Source organism: Elephantulus edwardii, unplaced genomic scaffold (genome assembly GCF_000299155.1).
Source record: "Elephantulus edwardii isolate Elephantulus edwardi_28Jun2011 unplaced genomic scaffold, EleEdw1.0 scaffold00130, whole genome shotgun sequence".
Classification (NCBI taxonomy): domain Eukaryota; kingdom Metazoa; phylum Chordata; class Mammalia; order Macroscelidea; family Macroscelididae; genus Elephantulus; species Elephantulus edwardii.
This window is the reverse complement of record NW_006399880.1, coordinates 9,719,163-9,735,618: the sequence shown is the minus strand read 5'-3', so window position 1 is coordinate 9,735,618 and position 16,456 is coordinate 9,719,163. Positions and strand designations below refer to the sequence as shown.

The 16,456-nt window shown below is 40.2% G+C and overlaps 1 protein-coding gene across 1 annotated transcript in view; it reads right to left on the bottom strand.

Annotated features, from left to right (window-relative positions):
- The window catches only part of PPP2R2B (protein phosphatase 2, regulatory subunit B, beta), a 454,390-nt gene that overhangs the window by 5,180 nt on the left and 432,754 nt on the right, over positions 1 to 16,456 (bottom strand). Inside the window, 2 exon segments of the mRNA XM_006893736.1 lie at positions 3,649 to 3,740; positions 6,655 to 6,824. Of these exon segments, the coding sequence (XP_006893798.1) occupies positions 3,649 to 3,740; positions 6,655 to 6,824 (262 nt within the window).

The window sequence follows — 16,456 nt, the reverse complement described above, 5'->3', positions numbered from 1 at the left end:
CCATGAATGAAGGAAAATTAGAAATTGTTAAGAAAGAAATGGAACGCATAAATATTGACATATTAGGCATTGGAGAGATGAGATGGACTGGCATGGGGCATTTTGAGTCTGATGACCATACGATATATTACTCTGGAGATTTGACCTTATAGGGTTGGTTATTCTAAGGAGTGTGTGTCTCCCTGGAGCTACCAATCACCTTGATCTGTTTGACTGATACTTGAGTAATAGGCGTGAATTTTTTTCCAAGGTTACAAAGGTGACCAAGGTGAGGTTTCAAGGACTGGTTTTGAGTTTTTAATGGAAGCAGATTGATAGTTTTGTCTTCTGCAGGGCAGCTGGGTGGGCTGAATCACCAGTGGTTAATAGCTGAGCACAAACCCCTTGTACCACCCAGGGACCTACTTTAATTTTGCCATTTTTTAAAAAAAAATAATTCATGGTAGCATAAAAAAGGCATTGCAGTGTGATGTTTCGCTTCCTTCTGAGTCACTAAGAACAACAAGTATAAGGAACAGGCATAGGAAAGAATGACAGCCCCCTTTGCTACTTGTTTGATGGAGTCCTGGTTCCTAATCTGTCTGATGACTTTAATTGTTTCATCCCTAGCCACCCCACATCAGACTGAAATGGACATATTTTTGAAAAGTTAAAGACTAGTCAAATGGAAATTATGGCAGCCATAGGAGAATTCCTGAATTTTCCAGCATCTGCTAAGAAAATGAACAGGTTCATCCAGGAAATAGTTAAACCAGGCTGGTCCTTGGAGGCAAGGATTGTGAAGCTTCGTCTAACATACTCTGGACATGTAAGGAGGGACCGGTCATGCTTGGGAGGATGGAGGGACAGCGCAGGAGGGGAAGACCCTCTAATGAGGTGGATTGATTCAGTGACTGGGGTGGCACAATCGTGTCTCTATGAGTTGCAGGTGACTCTACGGCACATAATAACAACAACAACACCAAACAAGGCATTATCACACCCACACCTTAGGATAAACATGGAGGGCATCTGGTCATGGACCTGCTATCCTCTTCCATTCTAAGCACTAGCTCTAAATTCAGCCTTTGAGAAAACTTTTCTGGAAATGGAAGACATCATAGGCTAACTAAGGAGGAAAGTAAACAAATTAAAATTTGAATTTCATTGAGATGGTTGAAAAGGGAAAATTTTGTAGTAGGCTGACAGATGGTTTCTATCATTTTACAAGACTTATTCATCCTCTGGAGAATCTACAAAGGATAAGGAGACCTTCCAGAGCAAGGGACTGAATCTTCAATGGTGACAAGTCAGACACAGGCACAGGAGGCTCTCATGGTCCTGCCTCCTAGGGAGTGGGGCTTGTTTGTGGGGCAGCTCCAGCTGACTCAGTGCCATGGAGAGCAGGGTCCCATCTGTTCTCCCTGTGACTTGGACTGTCCTAGGTGAAGGAAAGCTGATGAGGTTGGGCCACAGAAGGGAGATAAGTTTTGGGGTACTTTGCCAGCTACGCCAAGTAAATTAACCAAAGGTTAGATTTTATTATTCTGACCCAAGAATACCAAAGTTGTAAAATGTCTGTCTCTACACTACAGAAAGCCATCATTACCTTGTCAGGCACCATGTGGAACTTTTTACCTCTGTGCTATTGTTAAACATCATTAAGGCATTTGCAAATAAGAAGTAGAACGTAACTTGTACAATGTCTCACTGCTAGGAAGAAACAGAGCTGAGACTCGAGCCTCCATCTGCCTGACTCAGGGCAAAAGTTGAACACCACTTTACCTCATTTGTTTCCTATATATTGAGGGAAGCTTTCCTCACCTATGACTTTGCTTGTTCTTAAGAAAGAGTATAACCACGTTAGCAAAATCTCCAAGCTTGAAGCTGTAGCTATCAGAAACTATGGCAGGGGATGCAGAGAAATGCAGCTGATGTAGACCATGGCCTAGAGCATGTTTCTAAAGTGATTGTTGTGTTGTGTGTCATCAAGTTGGAACCGACCAAAAGCTGACCCTCCAGTGGGTTTTCATAGCATTACGTCACATGGGAGGAGATGGCCCATCCTTCTCTCACTCTTATGTGATTGTTATTGTTGTTACCTGCCATCGAGTCGCCTGTGACTCATAACAACCCTATGTGTCCAGCAGCTCTGAAGCTTGCCCTGTCCTGAGCCAGTCTCACTGACTGACACACCAATCCCTTTTGCCCCAGTCACTGTATCAATACATCTCATCTGGGATCTTCCCCTCCTGTGCTGTCCCTCTACCCTTCCAAGAATGATGTCCTTCTCCAAGGACTGGACTGGTCCCTCCTGGTCACGTGTCCAAAGTATGGGAGATGGAGCTTCAAAATCCTAGACTCCAAGGAAGAACCTGGTTTCAACCCTCTCCAAGTCAGACCTATTTGTTTTCTTGGCAGTCCCATTTTATAAACTGATTTGTCAATAGGCATTAGAGGACACTATTCATTCAACCTTTTAATCAATAGATATTTATAGAATGCCTGTTATGTCCTTGGGATGGGCAGAGAACAAAGTACCTTTGTGTTGCTTTTGCTTCCCAGTTCTGATGTTACAAAAAAATGCTGATCTTGGGGCTCAAATGAAAAACTTCTTACTCTTGCCATAATTGTTTACTAGTGCATGAGCTGGGGAGGGTGGTTTTACTTCACTGTCCCTCAGTTTCCTCAACTGTAAAATGGGGATGATGGAAATGATACTGTGGGACTGTGGTCCCTAGCAATACAATAATGGACATGGAGGTGCCTGGTAGATCAACTCAGTGTAGTTCTAAAGGCCACACTAGAGGGGAAAATGGAGCAGTGGTGCCAACAGCTGTTTCGATTTTCTAGGACAATAGAGGGGCCACTGCTGGCCTCACTTCCCTGTGGGTGTTTGTGTCCAAACATCACAGTTGCCCTGTCTTCACTCTGCCTCATCCTAGTTGCTTGATGTGTCTTGAGTCCTGCCAGACTTGCTAAGTGAAATGTTCCTTTTGGCCGAGTGGCAAAGAAAGCCTAATAACAAGAGACAGCTCAGGTTTGCTAAACCCCAAAATCTCGGTGCGCCTTCTTAACAGTTTGAGGGTGCTCTCCAAGCACTATTCTCAGTCAGGGAATGAAGCCAGCCGCTGGAAGCCTGCACTGAGTTCTCTGGAAGTCAGAGAATCATTTGTATTTGTCAAACTAAAAAGGAACTATTGGGAGGTATTATGACATATTGTCAAAAATCAAAGGCCTTAAAACAGTAATATATCACACTCAGGAAATGTGAAAAATGAGGCTGACTAGAAGTCAGCTAATGAACCACTAGGGCCTATGGCCAGGTCTGTTTACACTAGAAACTCTAAGGAAGTAATTTTAGATTTGACTGCAGTAATCTGAGCTGTTCGGGCTGGAATTTTCTGGGATGTTGCACCAGCTCTGACTGTATTTTGTGAGTATAAGAAAGGATTTTCAGGTGGATGATAAATGGTCACCTGTGCCAGTTACTGAAAGAATTCCAGGGTCTCATCCCACTCTTTCCTCCTCTCCAGGACTAGCCTTCAGTCACTCAGGGACTCACAGAACATATTCCTGCATTTGTACTCTATTTGGGATAAATCATGTAGGACCTCCACAGGAGGTGACCTGCCTTTGGAAGGTTTCCCATCTCAGAGTGTTCCTTACCTGTCTGACCCATTCCATACACACTCAAATTTATCAAAAATGCAGTCATTTTCATAGAGGGAGCACAACTTGCTGCGGAGGTAGTCATGAACCTGAGGGGGAAACACATGAAGAGTGAACTTGGTCAGTTACCTTTTTAAAACACAGTTATTTTGGGGAGCTCTGGTGGCCTAGTGGCAAGGAGCTGCAACTACAATCCCAGAGGCACACGGTTCGAATCCACCAGATGCTCTGCCGAGAAAAGGAGGGACAATCTCCTCCTGTACCAGTCAGATCTGATTTGACGGTACACTCACACAAAAATAAAAAAAAAACCAAACAAACCAACAAACAAACAAACAAACAAAAACACAGTTATTTTTACAAACATCTACTGATAGAAGATGCTAATTCTTTCAGTGAAAATAGTCCTTAAATCAGATGGCCCTGACTCTGGATCCAATCTTAGGGTCTGCATAATGCAGGTTATTGATGAGTCTCCCTCCAATCCTGATGCCACATTCTTCTTCATAGACTCCAGCTTCTCAAGTAATTTGCTCATCATACAGATTAAATAGATATGGAGAGATAATACAACTCTGCCACGCTCTGCTTAATTGTAAACCATGCAGTGTTCCCCTGCTCTGTTCACACAACAGCCTCTTGGCCCAGGTATATAGGTTCTGCTTGAGCACAATCAAGTGCTCTGGGATTCCCATTCTTCTCAATGTCAGCCACAGTTTGTGATGATCCACACAGTCAAATGCCTTTAAATAGTCAATAAAGCACAAATAGATATTCTTCTGGTACTTTCTACTTTCAGCCAGGATTCATTTGACATCAGCAATGATGTCCCTGGTGACACGGCCTCTTCTAAATCCTTCCTGAACTTCTGGCAGTTCTCTATCTATGTACTTATTTTTGTTGTTTTTGAATGATCATCAGGATTTTGCTTGCATATGATATTAATGATATTGTTCAGTAGTTTCCACATTCAGTTGGATCACTTTCCTTGGGAATGGAAGCATATATGGACCTCTTTTCAATATATTGGCCAGATAGCCAACCTCCAAATTTCCTGGCTTAGACTGGTGAGCACATCTAAGTCTGCATCTGTTGATTGATACAAGCCAATTGGTGTCCCATTGATTCTTGGGGCCTAATTTTTTTGCCAGTGCCTTCAGTGCAGCTTCCACTTCATTACCCTGGGCTCCTGCTCGTATGGTACTTCCTTCCAGGCTCAGTTAGGATTTTGTTCTTGCTCTGTAGAATACTGCAACAATTGCCTCCTTAGATTAATCAAAATTCAGTCTCTCTCTTTCTTGAAACAATTTGAGCATCTTGTCTTTTCTTCTATCACTATTCCTGCCATCATTTGTGATCAATAGACTACTCTTTTAATCTTCAGTGCGTTTTATCTTTTGCTTCTTTGGTCATGTTTCAGACCCTGACTTTAGCTTTCTACTTCATTCTTTCTAGTGACAATTCTTTAAAAATCTTGGCCTCTTGCCTTTTGTGCATTCTTGCTTTATATATTTATTTCTTTTTGCCTTTCTGATTTTATATCCATCCTCACAATAATTTCCTGAGTATATCCTTTCACCTCCCTTTTATGTCTCTCCACACTACTTAACTGGCAATACACCATCCCTGGTTAAGTTGAACTTTATGTTCCCTACTTGCCTATATCAAGCAGGTTCATATGCCTCAGGAGAAATAGAGAAGAAGAGAGAATTGTCTGTCTCACTTCGGACCCTGCATTTGCTGAGTTACACACTTTCCTAGATTTTGCATTTATTCCTCCTTTTCACTCTCAATTGCCTTATCTTAATAAAATGGTTACTCTACTCTTCTGATAATTCAGGATAAAAGAAATCTTGGAATAATCCTTTGTGTTTCTCTTTCCTCTTTCACCAACTTTGTTGTCTAATTCTGGCAGCTCTTTCATGGAAATAAAGCCACAACCTGGATACCTCGGTAGTAATGCCATTATCACTCCTAGTAGGAATGCTGCAGTAACTTCGTAACTGGTCTATGTTTATTTCTATGACCCTTGTTCGTCTTTTAAAAATCCTAACCTTTATGCTTTTGAGGATAGGATTATCTGTGTAATATTAACAAGGCCCTATCAGGATGTGTGGTAAGCTAAACACCTTTAAGATATGAAAGAAGCAGATTAGGTAAAGATGCAAGAATGAGGATAAGAGAACACAGGAGATTGCTAAGAAATCTAAGGAAACTGAGACAAGGACTTTTTTCCAAAGTGGGCAGAGAAAGCTTCTTGTGGAAACAGAACCCCGATCTCAGAATTATAGCCTCCTAAAGCAGCCATTTCGTGGCACTAGAGACTCGCTCTGTGTAAGGGTCACTTCAAAAAAGCTTTTCTTCAACTAGTCTGGCCTTCCCTGACATAAGTTTCCACGGCACACCACATCATCTCTTGCTCAACTGCACAGTTGATTCCTTATTCATCATCTGCTTTCTCTAGCAGATGGCAAGCTATGCATGAGAGCAGGGCCATGTTCGTCTTGTTCACCTCTGTATCTACAGTACCCATCCTACATTAAGTGCTCAGTAGAGAGTGGTTACATTTAACTTCCATATGCACTCTTGTCTTAAATCATCTGGCTTTGCAGGTTTGACCACTTTATAAAATATCATTATTGTTATTAGCTGCTCTTGAGTCGAGTACAACTCCTTGGGACCCTGTGAATAACAGATCTGAGCCCTGTCCTCTCGTGTGCCATCCCCATCATTTCTGACACATGTGAGCCCATTGAGCAGTCAGTGAGCCAATCTATCTGGTTGAGGCTGTTCCTCTGTTTTGCTAACCCTCCATCTTTCCAAGCATGATGCCCCTTTCCAAGTGAATATGTTGTTCTTATTGTTAGGTGCCATTGAGCCAAGTGAATATAAATATATATTTAATTTTTCTAGGTTATAAACATTTCCAAGCTAGAGGTGGACATGGAAGCCCTCAAAGGAAGTGCTTAGGTTTTCTGCTGTGGGTGAGGTGGCGGTCCTTACCTGGTAAGTCTCGATGGGGCGGTTTTCCATGTTTAGATCCCAGACTTTAACTGTCAGATAGTCCCTGGTCATAATATACCTCCCACTGTGGCTGAACTTGACATCCGAAATCGAAGAGATGATTTCAGAGAAAAATGATCTGTTGCTTGGATCTTCCGGCTCTTCAAAAACTAGAGGATAAAAGCAAAACCAGACAAGTTTCACAATCTTATCAAGTAACTATCACATTTGAGCTAGTCAGAAATCTAAGAGTCAACGTTACAGTCCCTGATAGAGAACTGTCAGCTCTCTGCAGGCTGGAAAAGTGGCCCTTGGTTTTTGTACATTCTTTCTCCTGGAAGGACTGGCCTGGATCTCGGCCTGCCGTAACTCTGACGCTGGCTGTGTCCAAGCTCCATATCTGTGTCTCTGTGCTTCATAGTTTTCTTTATCTCTCAGTGTCACTGTACGTTGCAAATTCTGGAGTTACCACAGATGCTTATTTTTTAAAAACAGCTTTATTTAGATATACTTAAGCACCATAAAACTCATGTATTAAGTATAAAAAAAATCGACAGGTTTTTAGTATGGTTCAGAATTATGCAACCATTACTACCATCTCATTTTAAAATATTTTTGTCACTCCATTTAAAAACTCCTACTCATTATAGTTATTCTCTTCTCCCTGATCATTTCTCATTCTTGCAACCCAGGCAAACAATAATTTCTTTTCTGTTAGTACTTCAATGATAAGGAGTTACACTGCCAACCCACAGGTGGGTTGTTTGAATCTATCGGCTGCTCCACAGAAGATGGGCAATCTCTTCCCATGTGATTTACTGCCATTTAAAATCCACTGTAAGTTCACCTATGAGTTGGTCCCAACTGAACCATATACAATAACAACAACAATGATCACTTTAGAAGTATGCTGAGACCCTAGGAATATGATCAGAACTTTGCCGTATCCTACACCATCTTGCCATATTCCAGCCCATTGTTTTACTACTCTCTCTCTCTCTCTCTCTCTTCAGAATGCTAAAGAGCAACGATGTCATCAGTTTAGAGACTAAGATGCACCTAACCCAAGCCATAGTCTTCACTATTACTTACTATGCATCAAAGAGCTAAACAATAGCTAAGAATGATAGAAGAATCAACTTCTTTGAGTTGTGGTACTATAGCAGAGTATTGTTCCTACCATGAACTGCCAAGAGAACAAATAGGTCTGTCCTTGAGAGGATGAAATCAAGCTGCTCCTTAGAGGCATTTTGAGGTTCCATATCACATAATTTGGGTATGTTACCAGGACGGGTCAGTACTTGGGGGACATTATGCTTGGTAGGCTGGAGGGATAGTGTAAGAGAGGAAGACCCTGGATGAGATAGATTGACACAGTAACTGGGGTAGTGGAGGTAGGTGTGTTAGAATATGGCTCAGGATAGGGTAGGCTTCAGAACTATTGTTAATAGGGTTGCTATGACTTAATAGCACATAACCACCAACACCACCACCACCACCATTAATAGCATCTGCAGGTAAAATCTTGCTGAAGATTATAAAAAAAAAATAGCTGTAAAAGTTCATTAACAGAGAACTGCCAGAGATTCAGGCTGGATTTAGAAATGCCCATTGCACAAGGGATATCATTACTGAGGTCAGATATATCTTGGCTGAGAGCAAGGAGTACCATAAAGATGTCTGCTTGTGTTTTATTGACTATGCCACAGACAGTGTATCTTGGTTGCAGTTGTTGTCTTGTAAAAGAATAAACAGAAAAACACATGGGAAGAACATCATGTAAGGCTCCATTCCCTAAGTTCAGGAGCACCAAGAAATGCTTGGGATTTCCAAAAGCTAAAAAAACCGAGGAAGGATCTTCTCCCAGAGACTTCACAGAGAACATAGCCCTGGATTTATACTTTAGTTATCAAAAGTATGAGACAACAAATTGGTTCTTCAAAGCCACTCATCTTGTGGTTATTATGATAGCTCTAGAAAACCAAGATACCCCTTTCTTACATATTATAATGCCCAAAGATCTTTTCTTTCTTCTGTAGTCCTATCATGCTTGATTTAGTCCATTTTTTTTTTACATTTACAGGGAAATGAACACTTCTCATATTTTTCTTCAGCAATTAGTCTTATATTCTCAACTCCTTATTTTCCTCAATGTGAACTTCCTGAAGGCAGGATTTTAGTTTGGTTTACCTTTGCACCCTATGTCTTACACACAAATTAAAAATTTGAACATTTGCTGAATGTTAATCAAACATTCGTTGTTTGATTGAGACCAAAGCCAAGTAAATGAAATCATATGCTTTTCAGGCTTAGCATGTTTTTGTTTAAACATATATATTTGTTAATATCCAGTTATATTTTTACCTCCAAAAATGGCAACTGAATATGGCACACTCTTAGGAGCACAAGTCTGTGAATAATATTAGTTAGTGAGAGGGCAAAATGTGTAACAATGAATGAATGAAAACCTAACTTCTCTGTAAACATTCCTTAAAATGACCATTAAAAGAAAATTTTATTTCAAAAAAGAATATGTTAGCGAAAATTATGTTAAGGGAGGAATGCAAGTTTTAATGATAGATAATCTTTACTGTGTTCAGTATGGCTAGAGGGGTAACGGTGAAGTGAGCTAAGAATGTGGGGTCATGATGCCTAGGGCATTAGTAGAAGCATAGAATGAAACTTAAGTTTAGAATGCTAGAAGTTAATAAGCAAGTTTGTGTTAGTATTTATAATATACTGTAAAACATAGAACGAATGTTAAAAATGGATAAGCAAACGTGTCAGTGTTAACAGTAAAAATAATAAATGAAGCTTAGAAAGCTAACATTTAGAATGTTGGAAGTTAGCATGCCAGTGTATATTAGATAGAATAAAGCTAAGAGGAGAACTCATGGAATATCCTCATCCTATACTAGTCAGAAGATGCCATATTTGGCCCAGAAACTTAATATGTTAATCAAGAGATGCTGTATCAGGCCCAAAGGTACAAAGTGTCGGTCTAAAGATGGAATATTTGAATTCTCATTAATTGCACCTCAATACTGGTTATTACGATGGATTCTGAGAGACTCTAATTGGTGGAAATCTGGACTGTGGTTCCTGCCTGCATGAAATAATGGCATAAAAACCTGGCTCTCAGAGCTGAAACCCAGAGGCATGAGTAGAGGACAGCTACAGCTCAGTGTATGACATCTTGCAGCTCTCTACAGCCCCCATACTGCATTCTGCTCACCACTGTGGTGAGTGTTGCGTTTGTTTGAATGCTGGCTAGGCATAATTGTTTAGATAGTAATCTTTGATTACTTGTTGAGGTTTGAATTGCCTTTAATGCCTTATCTTTTTGATTGATTTTATGTAAATTTATAAAATGGGTTTTGACCCCACAGCTTCCAACAAAGTGTATGATTTGCAGTTATAATACATTTTACCAGTATTGTGTTTGCATCATAAGCCCATGCCATATAACAAAATGGTTTAAACAATGAAGAGTTTGAATCATAATTTTAGGCTGAATCAAACACCTACCTGAAGGTTGCTGATCTAATTTATTTTTGGTTTCTTTTCCCCTGATTGCTTAATACAACTCACATAAACTCAAATTTCATACAGAAAGTTCAAGTATTTAATAAATTCTTTCAAGCTTTGCTAAATTAAGCCATAAACCAACACATAGCTTTACTTTCAGCAGAATCATTTAAAAGAGGACAAAAGTCCCTCACAAACTAAGTCAATCAGCTTTGAACTTGAAAATATAATAGAAAAATATAAGTTCACTATAGTTACTGAATAAATGTCTCAGTGCCCTTATCTTGCTGGGTTTAATCAAGAATTTAATGCATGAAGACCTCTGGATTATGATTGCAGCCTCATAACTGAGAATTTGATGTGAAGAAATTTTTCCTATTAATTTCAATATTCAAGGCAATCTCATTAGCACTCCTGATATAGAGGCATTTCTGACTAACAAAGACCCTATAGGACATAAGAGAGTGACCTCACAGGATTTCCAAGGCTATAATATGTTTTTTTAAAAAGGCTTTATTAATTTTTAATATTTTAAAATTGTGATTTGAAGGTTTTGAATACATTGATGTTTTTTATTCATTTGTATTTTCTTTTATAGCATTAATTGTTGTTGTTAGGTGTCGTCGAGTCGATTATGACCCACAGTGACCCTATGAATAACAGATCTAAACCCTGTCCTATCCCGTACTATCCTCACACTTCCTGATATATTAGAACCCATTGCGGCAGTCACCATGTCAATCCACTTGGCCGTGGATCTTCTCCTTCACTGACCCTCTGCGTTTCTGAGCATCATGTTTCGCTCCAAGGAATAGACCCTCCTGGCAACCTACCCATCATAATCTTTGCCTCCACAGAGCACTCTGGCTGCACACTTTCTAAGATATCTTTGTTTGTTCTTTATAACATTGTGTTGTTAGATGCCATCGAGTCAAGTACTACTCATCATGACCCTATGAAGAAAAGATCTGAACTGTGTTCTATCCTGTGTCATCCTCACACTTCCTGAAACACAGTCCTCACATGAATCCACCTGGTTGAGGGTCTCCTTTCCTTTACTGCCCTTCCACCCTTCCCAACATCATGTCCTTCTCCAGGGAATAGCACCTCCTAGCAAGAGGCCCAAGTATGTGAGGTGAAGCCTCATCATTCTTCCCTCCAAAGAGCACTCCTTCTCGAAGACATATTTGTTTGTTCTTTTGGTCATGCATGGGCTGTTCAGTGCTCTTCTCCAACACCACAGCTCAAAGGCATCAATTCTTCTGTCCTCCTTAGTCATTGTCCAGTTCTCAGATACATAGCAAGTGATCAGAAAGACTATGGCCTGAATCAGGTACACCTTAGTCCTCAACTGACATCAATACTCCTCAATAATTTGGAGAGGTCCCTTCCTTAAAATTACTTGAGAAATTAAAATTCCATTAATTATAACCTCAAAAATAGAGTTGTCTTTTTTTCTGCTTCTTCCTTGTAATTCTCACTTATCTTTCTGTCCTCCTCCTTCCTGTTTTCTGGGCTTTATCTTTTGACCTTATATGGCTGGTTATTCTAAGAGTGAGTGCCTCCCTGATGTTATTGGTCACCATCTAACTCACTGCTCTAGAGTCAGAACTGCCCCTCTATTGGCTTTTCAAGACTAAAGAAGGGAGAAGACTGCTTATTTTTTCCCCTAGGAGCCACTAAGTGGATTCAAACCACCAGAGAGGCACCACCCTTGGGCTAACAGCTTAACTCCCTATGGACTATGTCATCAGTAATTCCTACTAATAATGTATTAATAATTATTAGTAATTGTCTACTATTTGACTTTCCTGCTTGTAATGAAAGACACTCTATATGCTGAGAAAATTATTTGAGAAGCTGAACTCGATGAAGGAGAATGTGGCATCAGGATTAGAGAGAGGCTCACTGATAATCTTTGATATGCACATGACACAGCTTTGCTTCAAGGAGAACTTAAAACAATTGCTGCAGAAGATGAAACACCATAACCTTCAATATGGATCACATCTCAACATCAAGAAAACAAAAATTCTCACCACTGGACATCATGATAGATGGAAAAAAGATTGAAACTGGTAAACACTTCATCTTAATTGGATCCACAATACATACTCTTGGCACCAGCAGTCAAGAGGTCAGGAGATGTATCGCAATGGGGAAATCTGTAGTCAGGTACCTCTCCAAATTACCGAGGAGCAAATTATGTTAGTTTGAGGACTAAGGTTCACCTGATTCAGACCATGGTCTTTAAATTTTTTTTTTTTAGACCATGGTCTTTTCAGTCATTTGCTATGCATCTGAGAGATGGAAATTGAATAAAAATGACAGAAGAAAAATTGATACCTTTGAGTGGTGGTGTTGGAAAAGAGTACTGAATATCCCATGACTGCCAAAGAACAAACATATGTCTTGGAGAGGTCAAAGCCAGATTGCTCCTTGGAAGCAAGGATGGTGAGGCTTCATCTTGCAGAAGGCCATCATGCTTGTAAAGGTGGAGGGACAGCAAAGGAAAGGAAGACCCTCAACCTGAGGTGGATTGACACAGTGACTGTAGTAATGGGCTTGTGCATGTCAGAGATTGTGAAGTTGGCAGATAGGACAGAGTTAAGATCTATTATTTGTAGAGCTGCTATGAGTCATAATTGACTCAATGACACCATCATCATCATCAGACTAATTAGAAAATCTGCAGTCAGAGACCTCTCCAAATTACTGAATACTAAGATGCACCTGATTCAGGCTTTGGTATTTTCAATCATTTGCTATGTATCTGAAAACTGGACAATGAGTAAGGATGACAGGAGGAGAATTAACTGTGAACTGTGAACTCTGAACTGTGGTATTGGAGAAGGTACCGAATATCTCAAAGACTGCCAAAAGAACAAAAAGATATGTCTTATAGAAAGTGTGGCCAGAATACTCTGTAGAAACAAAGATGACAAAGCTTTATTGCCATACTTTGGGCATATTGTTAGGAGAGGCTATTCTTGGAAAGGGACATCATGCTTGGAAAAGTGGAGGGTGAGTAAAAGAGAGGAAGACACTCGATGAGATGGACTGACACAGTGATTGCAGCAATGGGCTCAAGTATGTCAGAAATGAAGAGGATGGCTCAGGAGAAGGCAGTGTTCAGATCTGCTGGTCTCACAGTCACTACAAGTGGTGCTCAACAGCACCTAAATACAACAACAATTTGGCTGACAGGTGAGCCATAGGTATGCATTTTGTTCCAGATATAAAGAGTGAATAAGAGTTACAGTCTCCAAAGTTCAAACAGTCTATCAGACCAACAGTACTGGCCTTCTAAAAAGGTTTTGTTTTGTTCCACATTTCTCTCTATTCTGTCAAGGATCTTCTCCTGTGATCCCTTTTAGAGTTATCAGCAGCGGTGACCGGGCACCCTGGAGTTCTTTGAGTTTCAGGGTCATGGAACTTGAGGTTTTTGTGGTCCATTAGTCCTTTGGACTAATTGTTTCTGTACTTCTTTTCTTCTTTCCATCTCTTTGTTCTGAAAAGGGAAAGAGACCAACAGTCTCACCATAGATGATTGCTCACAAGCTTTTAAGGTTGTAGTTACTTCATAATGAGTAGGATGTAGCATTGAATCAGAATTGACCCATATGAAGCTGACCCTCCAGTGGGATTTCAGAAGCAGTTAATCACACAGGAGCAGATTGTGGACTATGTTATGCCTGCTGACTTCAATGTCTCCAAGACTATGGTCCCAAGTCTCCCAAACTAGACATTATGTTCCCTCACAATATTTAGTTATGATTAGGAAGCTTACAAAGCATTTTTCATTGTTAGCTCTGTGATATATATCTAAATATTAATGACTTTTCTGTTGATGTTAGAGTGAAGTGAAAATGTTGGATGACCTTGTACCATAGGTTATTTACTGAATTTGAAGTTTGCCCAGCAGTGAGTATTCTTGAGGGGTTTGCTGTGTAATCTTTTCTTGGAATGAAGCATAACTTTTTCAATTCTTTTTTCTTTCTCTTCTTCTTCTGTCTCATTCTCTTTCATTTCCTTTTCTTCCTTTCACCTCTTCCCATCATTTAGCCTTTCTCCTCCTTTCATATGCAGTATGAACTTTGATTGCTTGACATAGCTGGTTTTTCCTATGCATTTCTGAGTTGCATCTGACTTATATGGATAGACGCATTTTTTTCATGTATCTTAGAGATGTTGCAGGTAGTTAAAATATTTTACATCTGCTAAATTCATAGTCTCTTCAAAGCTCATAGAACTGATGGCAGCATTCATTATTGGATTTATATTGCAAGTAGGGCCAATCTATGTCTGTGAACTAGATGTTCCTATGTAACCCATTTGTAGATGCTACCACGCCTCAGCTCTGTGGGTTGTTGGTCGAGGAAACTGAAAAGGTGAGTAACCAGATGCAAGCCAGTCTCACCATACTTCCTTATATACTTGATGCAGGCCACACCCCTGATGACACTCTTTCTAACTGATGGGCTGTTCATAGCAAAGCCCATCAAAGGAATGATTATATCAAAACTTGTTAAGGGAATGATCACATCACAACTGTCAAAACAGAGACTCACAGATAGCCAACTGGACAGACAACCTTAAGCACAGAGAAAATGCTCTACATCTACTACGGTGACTAGCCACTTGAGCTTAGGAGTGGCCATCTAAGGTGTACCAATTGTTGTCTCCTTCTCTGGAACAAAGAAAATGGAAGAAAATCCAAGATCTTGTTTTCGTAGGTGTTGTCAAGTGAGCTACAAGTCATAGCAACTCTATGAACACACCTTGTCCTATCCTGTATCCTCACCATCTCTCCTATGCTTGAGCCCATCACTACAGTTGCTGTTCAGCCCATCTCATTGAGGGTCTTCTCTTTGACCTTCTCTACGTTTCCCAGCATGATGACTTTTCCAAGGACTGGCCATTCCTGACAACATGCCGTAAGTATGTGAGATGAAGTTTCACCATCCTTGCCTTTAAGGAGCATCCTGGTTGTATGTTATAAAAAAAAAAAAAAACCAACCAAAAAAACCCACAAACCAACAAAACACCCCAACAAACCAAACCCAAAAAACAAACCCCCTATTTTGGCAGTCCATAGGATATCTAGCACTCTTCTCCAACACCAAAACTCAAAGGCATTGATTTTTCTGTCATCCTTACTCACTGTCCAACTTTCAGGTGCATAGAAGCAACTGAAAATATCATGACTTGGATCAGGTACACTATAATCTTTAAACTGACATCCTTGCTGTACTGTTTCAAATGTGGCCATGGGGTATGTTAAGTAAGGGTGCCCAATAAGAAGAAAATTCCTCAAGAAATATTATTTTTATCATCATCATTAGCATTCTATGCTGCTTCAGTGTGGCTTATTCAGCTTGACTCTCAAGACGCTTCAGAATCTGGGAAGCGGAACAGCAAAACTTAAGGGTGTGAAGAATGATATAAAAGAAATAACTTCAATTTTATACCTCTGACTTGTTCTACAAAACACTGGCATATAGGTAAAAAAAGGTAAAAGCCTTCATTGTAGATTAGGCCTGAGTGTGAAGAAAATGAAAATTCTTACAAGTCAGTCCCAGCTTGACAGTACCCAACCACCACCACCACCACCACCACCACCATAACAACAACCTCTGAAATAAAATTTATTAAATGGAGAATTCATTCTACTTGGATCAGCTATTGATGTTCATGGAAATTGAAGTTCAGAAACCAAGAGACATATTATATTGGACAAATGTGTTACCTCTCAAAAGTTTTCAAAAGCAAGGATGACATTATGCTTAAGGTGTACTGGACTGTGGTCTTTACACAGTTTCATATTTATGCAGAAGGTGGACAATGGAAATGAAGACAGAAGAACTGAAATTACGATGCTGGCAAAAAAATTACTAAATATGCTATGGATTACCAGAAGAATGCACAAATTGTTGTTGTTGTTGTTGTTATGTGCCGTCGAGTCACTTGCGACTCATAGCGACCCTATGTACAATAGCCCTAAACTCTGCTCTGTCCTGTGCCAATTGCACCATCTCCGATACACCCATCCTGATTACCCCAGTCACTGAGTCAGTCCACCTCATAGGGGGCATTCCCCTTTTGCGCTGTCCCTCCACCCTACCAAGCATGATGTCCCTCTCCAAGGACCAGTTCCTCCTTGCAACATGTCCAAAGGATGTTCGACGGAGCCTTAGAATCCTTGCCTCCAAGGAGCAGCCCGGTTTGACCCTTTCCAGGATGAATCTGTTTGTTTTCCTACCAGTCCATGGTA